The 18,835-nt window shown below is 39.8% G+C and overlaps 1 protein-coding gene and 1 long non-coding RNA gene across 2 annotated transcripts in view; one reads left to right on the forward strand and one right to left on the reverse strand.

Moving 5' to 3' along the window:
* nr3c2 (nuclear receptor subfamily 3, group C, member 2) overlaps positions 1 to 18,835 on the reverse strand; it is a 56,990-nt gene that overhangs the window by 12,699 nt on the left and 25,456 nt on the right. Inside the window, exons 3-4 of the mRNA XM_077606272.1 lie at positions 6,011 to 6,138; positions 51 to 167 (exon numbers count right to left, since the gene is read on the reverse strand). Coding sequence (XP_077462398.1) covers positions 51 to 167; positions 6,011 to 6,138 — 245 coding nt within the window. The remainder of the gene's footprint in view (positions 1 to 50; positions 168 to 6,010; positions 6,139 to 18,835) is intronic.
* LOC144078074 (uncharacterized) overlaps positions 1 to 18,835 on the forward strand; it is a 60,594-nt gene that overhangs the window by 2,439 nt on the left and 39,320 nt on the right. The window contains exon 2 of the long non-coding RNA XR_013301163.1: positions 16,150 to 16,252. This is a non-coding gene — a long non-coding RNA (uncharacterized LOC144078074). The remainder of the gene's footprint in view (positions 1 to 16,149; positions 16,253 to 18,835) is intronic.

The raw sequence follows: 18,835 nt of genomic DNA on the forward strand, positions 1-18,835 counted from the left end.
GTTGGACGTCTAGTGCCGTCAATGGCGGCCAATAGTTGAGCGGTCCTGACCTCCAAGGTTCATCCCAGCCTGGAGGCACTTGCGTACGCGGCACGCCGGGCAGTTTTTCCGTCGAATCTTGTCGATGATGCAGTCATTCCTCCCGGCGCAAAGGTAGTTGTGCTGCCCTAACAGAACAAAAAAAATATGGCCAGAAAGTTAAAAGTTTTAAAACCTTTTCATCAAGTACTGCATTCTACGGACTATAAGTCTCAATAAGTTTGCCTGGGCTTTATACTCAGCTGGGACTTGTATAGTATATACCCTATTTTCTCGCATATAAGGCGTATTTGTAACAAAAAAAAAAAGATGTCTGAATCAAGGGTATGGCTTATATGCGCGCAAGACTTACAGCGTTGCTATACTCTTTTTCACCAGTAGATGTCGGCAAATTAACGTTTACTATTTGTTGGTTATTTTCTGTTTTGCAGTAAGAAATGACTAACTTCCTTATGATGTTGACCCTAATAATGTGCTTTTGATTCATACAGTATCTCAGAAATACAATGTGTGATGATTTAAAAAAAAAAAAAAAATCCCTTCAAAGTAACACATTTGTACTGGCTATTAAAACCGTGAATATGGAGGTGAAAATTGTTAATCAGGGGGCGGCTTATAGTTGAGAAATTGTAAAATTAGACGGTTTTAAGGCAATTTTAAGGGTGCGGCTTATACGCAGTGGCGGCTTATATGCGGTAAATTACGGTGTTTTATTTTTTCACCTGCCCTATTAGAAAAAAAATGCTAGAAAGTTGGTAGTCTTGAAAAAAAAACATCAAATACTGCATTTTTCAGACTATAAGTCGCAGTTTTTTCGTAGTTTGCTGTATATATTTAGTTTTTTTCTCCGGCCAATCACTTAAAAAAACACAATTTAAAGGGCGATAGTTATCCAAAAGCTGTTTGTTATATTATTATCTAATTCGTCTTCTGTTCCCTACTTTACGATAATTTTAAATAAGAATGTCCACGATCTAAAATCGGAAATTTATAAAAAATCGGGCCCAATTGCGTCATTTTTGTGATGAGGTTAAAATTGAGTTTTTAAAAAATGTTTTGCTAACACAGTTAAGCTAACATTGAAGGCGCTGTTTTGACAGCAAAACGAACCAATACGATTGCGGATAGGAAATTGAGCTAACGCTAACTCACCTTTTTTTTTTTTCCTTTTCCTCTATTTCTCAATCTATCATTTCCTTTTTTTTTTCCCCGACTCGGAGCGCCATACGCCTACACGCACACGCACACACACACGTATTCCGTGCCGCTCCACTTGGCAATTTTGAAAAGAAAAAACGTACACACACACACACACACACTCTCGCGCGCACACACACACGACGACGACCTCCGCGAGTTGAGCGCACGACCCGGTGTTTGTGCGTCGCTGCCTCTTGTGTCGTTTTCACGCACTTTTTTGTGGCGCGGACCGCATTTTGCGGTTCGCGCGCCCGACGCCGAGGAGCACGGGCGGCACGCTGCGGGAGGAAAAGCGGCAGCTGTAGCCCCGCTTCACTATTTCTGGCAAAGTCACGTGACCGTTACATAAGGCCATTTTTCTCGCTCCAAAAAGCAGTAAACTGCGACACAGGAAATACGAGGCGGGCGAGCGACGGCGTACGCGGCGACCGTCGGGGTGTCGGAGCGTCGCTCGGCATTGTCCGCCAATGACGGCGAGGGACGTCCGATCCGTTTGGAGGGTGTCGGCGATTGAGGGGCAAAGAAAAGTGTTTGGAGGAAATTTGAAATTGAATGAATGACATTTTTAAAAAGGGGAAATTGGATATATTTGAATGTTTTTTTTCAAATTTCTATTTAGATTTAAAGATGAAAAATGACGCAGAGTAGAGCTCGCGATTCATTTGACATTTTTTTAAAGCTAAATTGCAACGTTAAAAATTGTTTAAACAAAAAAAGAAAAATATCATTTATTCATAAAAATAAAAAAATATTTTTTTTACATTTTTCTCAAATTTTGCTCAAATTTTTGCTTACAATTCAAAGCAAAAAAAGGTCTACAGTAATCCCTCAAATATCGCAGTTAATGTAGACCAAACATTGCCGGGATAATTGAAAAATCGCAAAGTAGGGTCACTCCTATTATAACTATTTTTTTCTTTAGTGCTAAGTCCTATTAGCAAGAGCGTGGATTTTCATATTTTTATGATTAAAAAAATAATAATAGTGGAAAAAAATCACAAATTTGCAATAAATGATGACGCGATAATCGAGGGATTACTATATATATTTTATTTTAATATTACTAGTTTGCTTCAGCATTAACCTTAAAACAACTATTAATATTAGCTTTTAACTCTTCCCTGCTGATCCTTAAAAATTGCTACTCTTTTCTCATCCCTTAATTCATTCTTGAGTTTCCCAAACCTCTTTGACCTCTGACCCCACATCCCCGAATTTTAACCACACTGTTTTTTCAATATTATCATTTCTAACCAAACTTTAAAACTCTTTATCCCCCTCCTCCTCAAAATAAATTCGACGTCTATTCCCGTCAATGGCAGCCCACCTTTAAAAACCTTCAAAACACCCCAAAATCCATTTCTAAGCCTTTCCCAGCGTCCACCTATAGGTGTCGCCCTGGATCCGACCCCTTACATCCTTTCCTGTACATTTTCCCGTCCGCACAACAAGAATACCTTTCGACAATGTGGGTCACGCACACAAAAACACACACATACAGTAGTTCCATCCCCCCGACACACACACACACACACACACGCACACACACACACACAAACACACACGTCTAGAGCCTTCGCCATTTGTATTTTGCGAGACGTGTCGGCGAGGTGGCTGCGCTCCAGCTGTTGTTACGCAACCCCCCTTTTCACGCAAACACACACACACACACACACACATTTAAGCCCCGTTGCGCGCCGGGAAAAAAAGGAATCGGACACCCCGAGAACGCGCAGGCGTCCTCGCCTGACCTCCCTTTTTGGGCCAGCGGGAGACGTCAGCGGGCTGGCAAGCGGGCCGCCGCCGTCCGTAAATCTTTGCCTCTCACTTTAGACGGACCAGCTAAAAGGGGAATGTTATTAGCCAGCGCCGACGCGCCAAGCCGCCCGTGACATGCCAATAATGCGCTGGCGTCCCGACGCCGATGCGCCGCGCCGAAATGTTTATTAGGCGCAGCTGTTCTTAGTTAAAAAAAAATACGGCGACGGGGGAGCGCTAGCTGTTTTCGCACGTTGTTAGCGACGGGTTTAGACTCGCGGCGTGTGGGAAAAACGATAAAAAATGCCGGGTGGAGATGCTTGTTTAAGATGGAGTTTTTCTAAAGTTGGATATTTTTCGTTTGGTCGTCGGGATTTTATTTAATGCGTCGATTGTTTAAGACAAGGGTGGCAGAGTCGGGTTGGTTCGCGGGCCGCATTAACGTCAACTCGGTTTCATGTGGGCCGGACCATTTTAGATATATTTAGATTTTTTTTAATTTTTATAAATGGATTAAAAGAACTGGATTAAAATCCCTGAATATTCAGTTTTTTTATAGATCTAAAAGTGTTTATTTTAGCTTTTTTTTAAACATATTTATTATATATTTTACAAAATGATTTTTGAACCAAAAACACAGGGAAAAAATGATTAAAAAATACAATTATTGATTTAAAAGGGGGAAAATCAGGAAATGTAATATACATCTATACTCTTCATTTTAATTTGATCCTAAAACGGAAAGTCTCGGGCCGCACAAAATGATGCGACGGGCCAGATTTGGCCCCCGGGCCGCCACTTTGACACCTGTGGTTTAAGCGCTAGCGAGTAAAAATGGATCAAAATGTAAATTATGGATCAATAGTGCTGTCTTTTCTATATTTTTATTGGGCGCAGCTGGTTTTTGTTAAAAAAAGTAAGTCGACGGGGGAGCGCTAGCTGTTTGCGCACGTTGTTAGCGAGGGGTTTAGACTCGCGTCGTGCGGGAAAAACGATAAAAAATAGCGTGTGGAAATGCTTATTTAAGATGGAGTTTTTAAAATGTTGGTTGTTTATGATTTTTTTTAATGTTGAAACGATACATCGATCGTTTAAGCGCTAGCGAGTCGAAATGTAAATCATGGATCAATATTGTCATCTTTTTGATATGTTATTGGAGATGTTTATTGGGCACAGCTGTTATTTGTTAAAAAAAATAAGTAGAGGGAGTGCTAGCTGTTTTCGCATGTTGTTAGCGACGGGTTTAAATTCGCGTTGTGTGGGGAAAACGATCACAATTATCGGGTGGATATAGTTATTTAAGATGGAATTCACCAAAAATGGACATCTTCCGTTTTGTGTATCGTTTAAGCGTGAGAGAGTCAAAATGTAAATCATGGATCAATTTTGTCCACTTTTTGATATGTCGTTGAAGATGTTTATTGGGCGCAGATGTTATTTGTTAAAAGAATAAGGCAACAGGGAAGCGCTAGCTGTGTTAGCACAGTGTTCGTGAGGGGTTTAAATTTGTGTTGTGGGGGGAAAAACGATAAAAATTCAATGTTGCAGAAGTTTTTTGTTGAAAAAACAAGTCAGGGGAAGCGCATTAGCTATTTTCGCACTTGGTTAGCCTTGTTTTTTAAAATCAAAATGGCGGGTGAAGATCCTTTGAAAATGGAATTTCACATTTCATTATTTGGTATTTTGGATTTTTTTTCATGCCTGCTATGATTTTCAAAAATAATCCACAAAAATCTATCATAAAATTACGTTACTGAAGCACTATCCCGTTTTCATTTGATGGTTACAGCATCATTTTATTTAAAAAAAAATAGATATATTTTTTCCATTTTTCCTTGTCAACATTTCACCATTAATTTAGCTAGGTTTTGTTGTTGTCATTTTTTTAACCGTGTAAATATGATCAGGGAATGAACAAGTGAAGGCGGCAGGTTGAAATGACTTTGGCGGACACGAGCCAGTGGGAGGTGGCCAAAGAATTTCAAAATACGAATATTTGGTACGGGCGGCCACGCCACGCGCTCCGTCACGTCGCCCCGAGAAGCAAATAGAGCCATAAAAGCCGGCGGGCCGGTCGTCGCTCTCCGTTGCCCTCGTCTCGTTATCCGTCTGACTTTTTTCTTCGTCCTTCCTCGCCGTCCTCTGACGCGTCCCTTCCTCTCTCTTTGCATTTACGGGATGGGAAGGGAGGGGAAGGGCGGGGCCTCGCCGAGGCGGTTGGTCGGGGTAGTCTGATCCGTTTAGGTGGATTTGGATCGGACGTCTATAGCTGTCATTGGCAGTCAAAGTTATTACGAAGGGATTGGACAGGGAGTGACGTAACGTTCAATATGTTATAAATAAATAGGCGCTTCGCTAATACGTCATTGTTTCAATGATTCTCAATTTTAGGATGTTTTTGTTTCAATCATTTTTTTTATTTTGATTGAAATGTATTCTGATAATTAGATATTTTTTCAACTAAATATATGTTGAGGTATAGATTATATACCATAATATAATATAGATTATTTGATGTCATGATTCAGTTCTTTGACATTTTATTATTCATTTATGTTACGAGTTCATATTTCTTCTTGTTTTTATTACAATAGAAATGTTTTTTTTTTTATTTAAAGTATGTTCGTGTATTATTTTTATTTATTTGACTCAATGTTTATATTTAATTTGTATTTTTTGAAGGGCTTATTTGAACATTCATTCATTTACAATCACTTTGCATTTACTTCCTTTTTATTATTTCATCAAACTTTTTCAGTTCCTCGTAAATTCAAATATTTCAATTTTAAATGGACTTATTTTCACTTTTATGAGAGCACTCTTGATGAAAACTGCATCCATACAAATGCAAATACATGATTTAAAAATGATTAATAGGTTCATGCCACTATTAATTGAGATGTTTACCTTTTAATGGCGTGTTTAGTGATTTCATTCTGACAATGTTATTTCTCAAACACCCCAAAAAAAGAAAATAAAGCAAGCAAAGGGTCATTTGAATCGGGTTTCTTACCTTCCACGGCTCTTTTGAAGAAGACCTTGCAGCTTCCGCACGTCACCACGCCGTAGTGGCAACCCGAAGCCTCGTCCCCGCACACCAGGCAGACCTTGGCCGTCGACGAAGGCTGCCTGAGCGGTGAGCTGCGAGGACATTACGCGAAAAGGTCAGATCCGGTTTGACCGTGACCCCCACGCGGAGTCGCTTCACAAAAAAATCTACCATCGTTCGCACTGAGTCACTTTTTGGATTGACCGGTAGCGACGCCACAGCTAGCATTTTGACTCTTTAACCGGACGGCGACGGAATGGAACCGATTGGTCGTCTAGCCACGCCTTTAATGGTTGGCTATACGTGAATTGAAAGTATCCCAACTCGATGACAAAAATGGAGAAGAAAACTAAGTCAACACATCTTGGATTAGTTTCTTTTACCTATATATTTATTATATTCATTCATTTTCCGAAGTACTTCCTCACAAGGGGGTGCCGGAGCCTATCCCTGATGACTATGGGCACCAAGTAGGGGACACCCCTAATTGGTGGCCAGCCAATCGAAAGGCTCCAGGAGACAAAGGACAACCAATCAAGAGCTAGCGTTAGGCAATTTAGACTGTTAGCCACGTAGCCTAGCAGTCCTGTTTTGGGATGTGGCGAGGAGACCAGACTACCCAGAGAAAACCCACGCGAGAACATGCAAACTCCACACAGTGAAGACCCACCTGGGTTCGAACCCAAGACGACAGAACTGCGAAGCCAACTTGCTAACCACTTAATTGAGCTGCAATGCACATATGAATGTATCTTTGTAATGCAAATGTGTGAAGCACCACAAGCCCCAAACTCGCCGTTTTCTGCCTCAACCGCACGAAGCATCCCCCAAAATAGTAACTTTGTCTTTTCGTCTAATTTTAGTATACTATTAAACACATTTTAGTACTATTACACCACTATTTATGTTAATAGATGGCGAAATAGAACAAATAAAAATGTTTTTCCAATCCAATATCCTGTTTTGGGTGTTTTTTTCAGAGGGTTGGAACAAATGTGTTTTAGTTCATTTCTATGGGAAACGTTCATTTGAGTTAAGAGTAAATCGACATACGAGCTCAGTCACGGAACAAATTAAGCTCGTATCTCGAGGTATCACTGTATTTTGAAGGAAAGATAAAAGCAAACAACCCTCGATAGGTTGCATCTGAAAGTCAGGGTGGAGGCAGGGCCTATAGAACCAATAGAAAGGTATCAAAATTTCAAGCAAAATTAGAATTAAGTTTAGTGTAAGGTTAGATTAAATATATTTTTGAGTGTGTCTCCATCATAATCCAAGTTCATTTAAATTTGTTTGTTATGTTACAAGCGTGTTGCCGTGCAAAAAGTCTGATTTTCGTACAATTAAACACATTTTAGTAGTATTAAACCACTAGTTTTTTGTTACTTTGTTAATAGATGGCGAATTAGAACAAAAAAAAAAGTTTTTCCAATCCAATATCCTGTTTTAAGTGTTTTTTTGAGTGTTGGAACAAATTAATTAGTTTTTAGTTCATTCCTATGGGAAACGTTCATTTGATACGAGTAAATCGACATACGAGCTCCGTCCCGGAACGCATGAAGCTCGAATCTCGAGGTACCACTGTATTCTGCTTTTAAAAATGACATCATCCAGGTTTTCTGTTTTATAAAGTGTTTTGCCAGTTGCCATATAAAGCGCTAACCTACTCTCAACAACACCACACACACGTGTCACACACACCCAACCGACATGTAGATGGGTACCCGTTGAGAACACCTTGTATCAAAACATCCAAAGTGGCCTCAGCTTCCCTCTTTTTTTCCTGTGCTAATTGCTTCTCTGCCATCCAAATCAATGAGATGCAAGGTGATTGTCTGGTTAACATTCTCCTTCCGTCCTTCATCAAAGCAGCTGCCAACCTCTCACTCACATTTCCTTCTCCGCTCGGACGCCGCCGTTCTAAGGCCGCGAGATCCGTGCCGCAATTCCACAAGCGGAACGGAAAATGACCTGCCACGTAAAATGTGTTGCGAGCGAATAAAAGTGTGTTTTATACACGCCAAAGCATTATAAAATGACAAAATAAATTAGATTAGATTCAACTCGAATTCACTTTGTTGCAGTAGCAAGAGGGTGAAAACACAGACCATTGTAGACCTAAAATAAAATAAATAATAAATAAATAAACAGGCCCCCCAAAATAAATAAAAATAAATAAATAGGGCCCCCAAAAAATAAAAAAATAATAAATAAATAAATAGGCCCCACCAAAAATAAAAAGAATTAAAAATAAATAAATAAATAAATACAGCCCCCCCAAATAAAAAAAATATTAAAAAAATAAATAGGGCCCCCAAAAATAAAATACATAAATAGAGACCCCCCAAAATTAAAAAATAAATAAGTAGACCCCCCAAAAATAAAAATAAATATAAATAAAAATGGTCCCCCAAAAATAAAAATAAATATAAATAAAAATGGTCCCCCAAAAATAAAAAAAATAGAAAAAATAAATATATAGGGACGCCCAAAAATAAAATAAATAAAAATTAAATAAATAGGGCCCCCCATAAAAAAATATAAATAAAAATAAATAAATAGGTCCCGCCAAAAATAAAAAATACATAAATAAACCCAAACAGACCGTCGTCTCAAATGGTAAACACCTATTTGTTTAAAATTCCCTTTGTGCATTCTCGCCGCCAATTTTTTTGCAAACTTTGTCTATCTTGACGTGAAAATCAAGGAAAATAATGTAAGCAACTCCAATCTAATTGGGATTTTTTTTGGGGGGGGGGCAAGCTTTTGAGTGCCCCTAAATAGATGGGGCCCTAGGCGGTTGCCCCCATTGCTCATAGCAAAAACAGACCCTGCCCAGCCAAGATTTTTCCAAACTTTAACTAACTTGATGTGTAGATTAGGGAGACTAGTTTAAGCAACTCGAATCCAATTGTGGGGAAAAAAAATTGGGGCCCAGCTTTTGTGCGCCCCTAAATAGATTGCGCCCTAGGCGATGGTCTGCATTGCGCATAGCAAAAACTGGCCCTGCCTAGCGTTGTTTTTAATCGGGATTCTTCGAGGTGTCTCTAGTGAGGCGTTTTGTATGTAAACCCGAGCTCTATCCTGACATTTTTTTCACATGTTCCTGCGCAGAATAACACACGCACGCTGGCCGGGCTTTATCGCGGACGCGGCGGCGATCGATAGCGCCGAGACGAAAAAGAACACGTGCGGCGGGATTCACATTAAGAGGCGGCCGGCCAGCCGGTCCGGTAGCAAGGTGACTTTCCCTCCCCCCAGAGGATTATATAGGTCAGTCACTGCGCGCTTACGAAAGCAGAGCTGACAGCCCCGGCCGGCCGGCCGGCCGGCTGCGGTGACTATGCAGAAAAGAAAAAAAAAAAAAGAAAGCCACCACCACCGGTCGGTCGGTCGCTAGCCGACAGGGCAGCTGGTGCGCCCGACTTGCCAGCTTGAACACAAAAATGGAAGGTTGCTCGCGAAGGACAGGAATTGAAAACGCGGGTTGTTAACGCGAAGACGTCCAATCCTTTTTACTGGGAGAGGCAAAGGAAAGTGAGATGTACGTTATGAACTGACCACGAAAAACTTGACTCCCTGCATGTCACTATTTTGGACTTACTAAATTAACATATGTTTACTCTAACCCAAGGGCATACCTGTCAACCTCTGCCGATAACTGCCCTTATAAATGATTATGATTCCCCTTACAAACCCCCAAAAACCTTACAAACACCGTACGAGTCGTACACAAATAATGTGTCATATTATTTTTTGAAAATAACATTACCTATTTATTTATGTCTAAATTGTAATTTTCTGTGTCTGTATTCTCACCCTCTTGCTACTGTGACAGTGAAATTTCCCAAATACGGGATGAATAAAATTATTTAATCTAAATAATACACTAAAGAATAGGTAAAGGTAACTGAGAGGTTTCCAGCAAATGTACATTTTGACCTGTCCAGCCCCCTGCTAACAAATTTCTGTCTAAAATGCTTTTCCCTACTAAATTTCCATATTTACATACTCATGTTCAACTCTAACCCCTGAAAATATCACAAAAATCATCCATACATTTCAGATTTTGCAGACATTTTAGCCAAAAACTCCCAAAACATTTGCTCACATATAAAATGAAATCTTCATTATAAATGTATATTAAAAAATACAATACAATAACTTATGCCACACTGCTTTACCTCTAAGCACAAATAATGTTTAATATTATTTTTTAAAATAACATGACCTATTTATTTATGTCTAAAATGTATTTTCCTGCGTCTGTGTCTGTATTCTCACCCTGCTTTTCCCTACCAAATTTCCTAACTAAGCACAAATAATGTTTAATATAATTTTTTTAGATAACATGACCTATTTATTCATGTCTAAAATGTCTTTTCCTGTGTCTGTGTCTGTATTCTCACCCTACTTTTCCCTACTAAATTTCCTAACTAAGCACAAAAATGTTTAATATTATTTTTTAAATAACATAACCTATTTATTTATGTCTAAAATGTCTTTTTCTGTGTCTGTATTCTCACGCAGCTTTTCCCTACTAAATTTCCTTATTTATCAACTCCTGTAAACCCCTAAAAATACCCCCAAAATCCTCCCGATATGAAAAATTTAACCCAAAAACGCCACATTACCAACTCCAAGCGCCCTTTTTCTTTCCATTTATGTCGTTTTTCGCGACAGGACCAAGTACACGGATGAAAAAGCCTCCTCCTTTCTTCCTTCCATTTACTATATTTTCCTCCTTCACCCGCAGAAAAGCCCAGGGCGGCCTCTTCATTGTTTTCCCGAGTCCTTTCATCTCTTAAAGATAACACACAAAGAGCGCTAACTGGTGTAGCTGATGTTTATTTCCCCCGACCGGCGCGAGTACACAAGGCCCCTTCTTTTTTTTCTCCGTCGCTCTTCAGACCGGCGGGGCTGCTTGCACGCCAGATAATAATAGACGCAAAAGCCCGGCCGTAATACAAAGATGGCCGCCACGTAACTTATCCTCCAGCTTTTTCTTCTCGTTGTCGGCCAGCCGGGAGAAAATAGGAAATCCCGATGGTATTCCGCACTCCATTATACTCAATTTTTTTCTAGTTTTCGGCCCTCCCCGTCCAAAACGGATTGGACGTCCCGCGCCGTCGATGGTAAAATGATTCTTTACTGCCGTTTTTTGCGGTTTAAAGTATTTTTGGAGGTAAACAGGAAGTCGGCTATTTTGATTATCGAGCAGGCTGGAAGGTCCTTGAAAATATTTGCTCAAGACTTCAGTTTTAGTGAGGGTTTTTTTCGGGTGGACACGCTGTAAGCGGACAAATTTAAAAGTCTAAAAAGCCGGGAAATTTTACAGGATTTTTTTTAATTTAGTATGAAATAAAGCTTTGTGGGAAACAGTTGCACAAACAATAGCTTTTGGTCTTTTAAAAGTTAGCCACTGGCTCCAGTTTAAGTTTGTCAACAAACATGGTTTTTGGTGGACTTGTCCGTCATAAGCGGACACACCCAAAAAGAACAAAAAAAATATTCAGGAAATCTGACTTTTGAGTTTAAGACAGTATTTTTGTTTGGGGAATTCCATGACAACAACTCTTGCAAATTCCCCAAAAATGCTAACAAGCTTCAATTTAATTTTGTCCACAAATGACAATGATTTTTTTGGTGCACTTGTCCATCCAAAAAGAACCAAAAAATATTCAGGAAATCTGACTTTTGAGTCTAAGGCAGCATTTTTGTTTGGCGAATTCCATGACAACAACTCTTGGAAAATTCCCCAAAAATGCAATTAACACTCAGAGCCTTCAATTTAATTTTGCCCACAAACATGATTTTTTGTGGACTTGTCCATCATACGTGGACACGCCCAAAAAGAACAAAAAATATTCAGGAAATCTGACTTTTGAAGTTTAAAGCAGCATAATTGTTTGGCAAATTCCATGCCAAAAACTCTTGGAAAATTCCCAAAAATGCAATTAACGCTAACAGGCTCCAATTTAATTTTGCCAACAATCATGATTTTTGGACACCCCCAAAAAGAACAAAAAATATTCATGTAATCTAACTTTTGAGTTTAAAGCAGCATTTTTGTTTGGCAAAACCATAACAACCCTTGAAAAAATTCCCCCCAAAATCCACCAATTTCCCCCAAACAAGATGAACAAATTCCTACTTAAACAACCCACCAAAAAACTCATTAAAAATTGACCAGCAAGCCATACTATTTAACCCCGCCGGTAAATTTCATCTGACGGGTTTTGCGAACTTTATTAAAAATGACACCAGAAAGTTTCACTGGACTTTTGGTGCCATCGTAAACATTTTTATTTTTAAAAACACGGCCATTTTGAAGGCGCGTACAATCGACTGGTGGCCGTCCCCCGCGGCGCTCTCCAGCTCTTTGTTTACAAATGCGGCGGGCTTGCTAATGTGCTTACGCGGGTCGGCGAGGTCCTCGCCGACACGTGAGCGTAGCTGACCGCCGCCACCGCCACCGCCACCTCACGGCTCATTATTCACCTGTTACGACGTTATCTCGCACTCGTCGCCACTGTGACTTTTTGACTCGCCGCATCTGTCGGCGGAGATTAGCCGCTCTCCTTCGAGGGCCTTTTCCACGTTCTCGTTTCTCATTCTGACACGGGCGAGAGTACGCGGAAACCCACCAGGGTCATTGGATTCTTTTTCATAAGCTTCATCTTACAAGATGCTCCTTGTTAAATATTGCAGTCGTAGGAAATTTATGTTTTTTTTATATCTGGTAGGGAAAAAAAGGCCAAAGCTATTTCGAGGAAATCCAGAAAAATGAATTTGACGCTTTAAAATTAAGGACATTACGCGTGTTTGGCTAAATCATGAGTTAATTCAGAGTGAACTGGTGGTCAGCCAAATCACAGGGCAGGAGACGACCAATCATCGCTAGGGTTGGGCAATTTAAGACTGTCCAACTAGCTAGCTTAGCATGCATGGTTTTGGGATAAGGGAGGAAACCCAAGTACCCAGAAAACCCCCACAAAGAAAACAGACAGTGATGATCCACCTGGAATCGAACCACGACCCCATAGCTGTGAGGCCGGCATGCTAACCACTCATCCGCTAGCCCTGATTAATTTAGGTATTTAATTATTCCAACTGCATATGAACTCATTTTGTGTTAATGTATATTCATATTTTAGTAACATGACAAAAGTTAGCACGGTGGAGAAGTGTTTTGTGCACCCGGCTCACAGTTCTGAGATGCAGAATTGTGGAATTTGCATTTCCTCCCTGTGCCTGCGTGGCTTTTTTGCGGGTACTCCGGTCGATAATGAATAATTATAATAATGCATCTTAACCAGTCTTAGAATTCTGACTTTAAAAAAAATACTTTCAAAGATTGTCATTGCAAAATTTGTTCGCCAGAATTCTCATTTTAAAGTTCGAATCCCGTCTGAAGTGGGCCTAATCTTCCGTGCAATTTCACTTTAGCCAAAAAAAACCCAATAACACTTAGAAAACAACAGGCCTCCTCCAAATGTTAAAACCGCGAGCCTAAACCCGCATTTTTAGCGTCACTCCTTAGCTTTCCAGTAGCACAACTGCAATATTGAAACACCTGAACACATGCTAGTAGCATCTCTCTCCCAGTCTATTTATACAGTCCTCCACTTTGCCTGTTGGCAAAGTGAAGGTAGCGCTTACATAAGCCAGTCTAAACATTTCAGTCGACGCCCACTCAGCACGGCGCGGGCGGGCGTACGAGAGAGAGAGAGCGGGCGCCTCGGGGGGGGATTTGTTTACCCTCGCCAAGGTGACCCTGGCACGACGCCTCACCGAAAGGCGAGACTCCGCCTAGGTGACATTGCCGCTCACTTCCTTCCTTCCTTCCTTCCTTCCTTTCTAGCTTTGCTCATTCGCAGGGAGGGAAGTCAGAAATGGCCACGTGATGTCATTGTTGGCGTCCGCGAACTCCGCCTGACCTTTCCTCAAACGGCCCTTCGCCGGGATTGTTGCGCCGGTCGTACAAAGACTAGACTGTTTGGTCTGTCAACAAAAACGGGGAGGGGCTTCGCTCTACGGGTTGCGACTTTTTATCCGCACGTTTAAATCTTGCGGTGCCCTTGACGGCGCTAGCGCACGTCCAAATTTGAATGGGAGGAGCCAATCGACAAATGTTTGCTGACATCTACTAATTTATTATGCTTACTACTTATTTATCATGTTGACTACTACTTATTCATTATGTTGATTACTACTTATTATGTTGACTTCTACTTATTTATTTTGTTGACTACTACTTATTCATTATGTTGACTACTTATTATGTTTACTACTTATTTATTCTGTTGACTACTACTCATTTATTATGTTGACTACTTATTTTTTATGTTGACTACTTATTATTATGTTGACTACTACTTATTTATTATCTTAACTACTACTTATTATGTTGACTACTACATATTTATTATATTGACTACTACTTATTAAGTTGACTACTACTTATTTATTATGTTGACTACTACTTATTTATTATATTGACTACTACATATTTATTATGTTGATTACTACTTATTATTATGTTGACTACTACTTATTTATTATGTTGACTACTACTTATTTATTATATTAACTACTACATATTTATTATGTTGATTACTACTTATTTAGTATGTTGACTACTACTTATTTATTATGTTGACTACTACTTCTTTATTATGTTGACTACTGCTTATTTATTATGTTGACTACTGCTTATTTATCATGTTGACTAGTACTTATTTATTATGTTGAATACTACTTATTTTTTTATGTTGACTACTGCTTATTTATTATGTTGACTAGTACTTATTTTTTATGTTGACTACTGCTTATTTATTATGTTGACTAATTTATTAATTTATCTATTTGTGCACTTCGCTACTTATGTTGTGACAACTTATTTATTTAGTAATTCTTGATTATTTGTTTGCTGTTATTTGTGCACTTTGTGGTGAAGCTTTAAATCTCATTATACTTGTATAATGACAATAAAAAGCATTGAATTCAATTATTGACTTTTTGAGCTGTAGTACTGCATTGTTTATTTACCAAAAATAACCTGTATATTGCAAGTTGGTACTGTAGCTATTTTATTTTCCATTTATTGATTCATTTGACCTATATTAATGCTATTTCATGCATTTTTTATTGACTACCAATATCGGAGCCGTTGCAATGCACGTACTTGGCCACCCGAAAATTCGAATTGACGGCCATATTGGTAAACCAATGTTGATAAGCAGTGGTCACCGGCCGGCTGCCTTTTTAATGATTCCACCCGCACGGCGACCGTGCGATTGAATCCGCGCAACAGGCCACCTCGGAGAGCTTACAGGTCTCCGGCGGGACAAATCCCTGGAGAGGGAGATTACCGCCAAAGGGATCAGTCCTGACCTGAGCCACTTCGGCGCTCTCTTCCCCCGAAAACATCTTCCTTTGTTCACACCGGCGACCTCTCCGACCAGAAATGAAGTCTGAATTAAATCCCACCGTCGCCTAATTTTATGATATAATATTCTCAAGGAGGATTCAAAAATAAATGCCCGAGACTCCAATCGCTATTGAAATTGTACAATGACTACTTTTGTAATGTTATGCCTCTGCATAGTTGAAACCGACGGCGTGATAAAAATGGTGAGGATTCCTGGAGAGGGCGGAGAGTGTTGGAATACGGAAGTAAATTAGGGGAGGAAATTCAAAATTGGATGTATTGACTTCTAAATATCTTATTTTTACGACCCTCAATTCTACTACCAAGTACGCTAATTGAAAAAGGAATCATTTAAATCAGGGAATTTTTGCTGCTGCAATTTTAGTGACGCTAGCCAGTTGATTATTTCAATTCCCTCACTACAGCAGCTAGCCTTCATGCTAACAATCTAAAACTGCTATATTCTACTGCAGTTTAGCCACCCCCTAAAAACCTACGCATCATTTGTCACTTGTTTGTCTGTCTTCAATAACATTTTTCGCTCAAAATGTCTTCTCAATTCAGGTTTTGTCGCTTGGTCAGACCAAAAAGAAAAATGGAGCCTTATAAGTTTGTGTCAGAGCAATTTCCGACACAACCTGTATGAACCTTGTTTTTTTTTTCATTTCAGGCAAGAAAAGAAACCACAAAAAAGCTAGCCGCCGCGGCAATGAAGCTAAATGGACGAGGGCACGGAGCGAAAAGGAGCCAACCTTCTACCAACATGATTTCCGGTAAGCGACTGATTCTTCCTTTTCACTGACAGTCAAACGAAATTAAAACTGCTTTTTGCGCTTTTTGGGGGGATTTATGTGACAAAAAAAGGACTCTGGCCCAATGACATCTTAGCGAACGAATTCAGTAAAGTACGCCCCGAGGTTCGACTTTAAAGTTCATCTGGCAATGCTCAATGCGGCTCTGTTTTGTGAAACCAACGTGCCACCGCCCTTCCCACTCATAATTGGACGCCTAGCGTCATCGTTGGCAGCCATTAAGTTAAATGAGTACCGTATTTCCACACCTATAAAACGCACCGTGTGATAGGGCGCAGTCTCATTGGCGGGTATATTTTCAGTTTTTTGTCAGTAGATTGGACGCCTCGTTTGATAAGGTGGAATGTTATGCTATCCGCTAGCGTACCTATGTTATGATAGCCGTTATATTAGATTAGAAAACTTTATTCATCCAGTATTCGGGTAATTTCATTGTCATAGTAGCAAGAGGGTGAGAATACAGACAGGAAAAGACATTTTAGACATGAATAAATAGGTCATAAATAAGTTAATAAATAAATAAATATATAAATAAATAAACATGTTGCTGAAATATATGTATACATATATATATATATATATATATATATATATATATATATACATATAGCTATGTTATGCTACCAGCTAGCGTACCTATGTTGTGCTAGCTGCTACCGTACCTATGTTATGCCTTTACTTTTAAGCTCCCTGTAAATATATAGTAGAGTATTGTATATGTATTTTTGGGGGGAAATTACTCCAGATTATTTTAATTTTTTTGTATCCCTTAAATATTTCATGCTTATAGATATCCAATGCAGTTTGACTGGGGTTTGCGAGCCACCATTCGCCAATGACTTAATACTTAAGAAAATATTTTGTTAAATTAAAACCTTTTTTTTTTAACTGATCCTGGTCCTGTGGGGCCCAAATTCCTTTCTGGGACATAAACCATCTATTTTTCCACCTATGCCACCCAAAAACTAAAACCAAATATTTGAGAAACTTTGCTAATGACCAATATTAAACCTAATATTTTCTCATTGCACATTTCTAATGAGCGCTTCAACAAAAAGATACTAGCATCCTCAACCCGTCACAGGGACGTAGCCACGGCTAAAGTTAGCCGCCGCGTCGGGGGTGTTTATTATTTACCTACTTAACAGCCGAAGTCGCGGACTGGTGAAAAAACCCACCGAGACCTAAAGAAGATGAAGCGCTACGGCCCGTTAGCGGCGCCGTCGCACATTCCGCACGTTCGCTCGACAAGCGCTCGCTCGGCGCCGCCTGCCGAGCGAACGACGGCGCCCATGAAAGTACGTCAAGCGAGCAAGGCGTGCGTGCGTCCAGAGTTAAACCCTCCCATCTGAATTTGTCCTATAAACTGTAGTCTTTATTAAAATAAATCCCCCCCCAAAAAACCTGAAAAACACACTATTTCCGTATATAAGAGGATCCCGAATATAAGACGACCCCTCTTTTGCAAGACCCAAGTTTGAAAAAAAAACTTTTTGAACGCCAAATTCAATTTTTATACCGAAAATAATTCGAGTACACTCCAAAATCCAACCATGCATTGAAGTACAAAAATAACGTAGAACGTAACAACGGGATAACGAAGACTAGTTGACCCTCATCTGGCCCCTCGCCGTAACACCACGACATCCCTTTCGCAAAAGGTCGCCGCTAAAGATTGCGAGTCGGCAAGCAAACACGACACGCGCTCGAAAAAGAAAGTTGGAGGGCAAACGCGGCGGAGAAGCCCAGTTAAGCTAAATGTGTCTGCGCGTTGACCTTTTTCAAATTCAGTTTGTTCACCTCTGAAGGATTACGGGCCCAGATGGCCAGCGGATGAACAATGCAGCACCTGCTGGGGGACATGACGCTATTAGCTTTGACTGAAAAGAGAAAAAAAAAATAGCGCCAAAAGGGAGAACCGCTGGACGCAAAATACGGACGCCGTGTCCCCGCGAGAGTTTACTAGGAAACGTGACAAAAAAAAAACATTTGATTGGATTTGGAACCTTTTCTAACGAGAGCTGGGAGCCGATATTCAATTAGCGTGCTAGCATTCGGCGTAAGAGACAAACAATTTGATGTTTATCGAGAGAAAAGAAGGAATACTTTTGCGAATAGTGGCGGGAGATGCCGTATTTTGGGGATAAAATTGATTATTGCAGTTAATGTAGACCAGACATGGCCGCGATAAACAAAAAAACGTGAAGTTTCAGCGTGGATTTTCAGATTTTTATGAGCTTACACAAAAAAAATTATAAAAAAAAATTGCCCCAGAAAAAAAATCTGCGATTAGTAGTGAAGCCGCGATATTCGAGGGATTACTGTATTATTATTTTTTGTGGGGGAAAGCAAAATAAAGATCATTTCAAGATTGAGACATTTTTGGGCCAAAATACGATTTTCATGTTCACTTGATCTTGAATTTTAACGGCAATTTTAAGACAAAAATACAGAAATATTCACTTGAAACTACAAAAAAAGCCAATTTAAAGGTCAAAGGGTGACTAAATTTGATCCTTTGGAGTTGAGTGAGTCCCAACCCGT

Source organism: Stigmatopora argus, chromosome 7, assembly GCF_051989625.1.
Source record: "Stigmatopora argus isolate UIUO_Sarg chromosome 7, RoL_Sarg_1.0, whole genome shotgun sequence".
NCBI classification, from domain to species: Eukaryota; Metazoa; Chordata; class Actinopteri; order Syngnathiformes; family Syngnathidae; genus Stigmatopora; species Stigmatopora argus.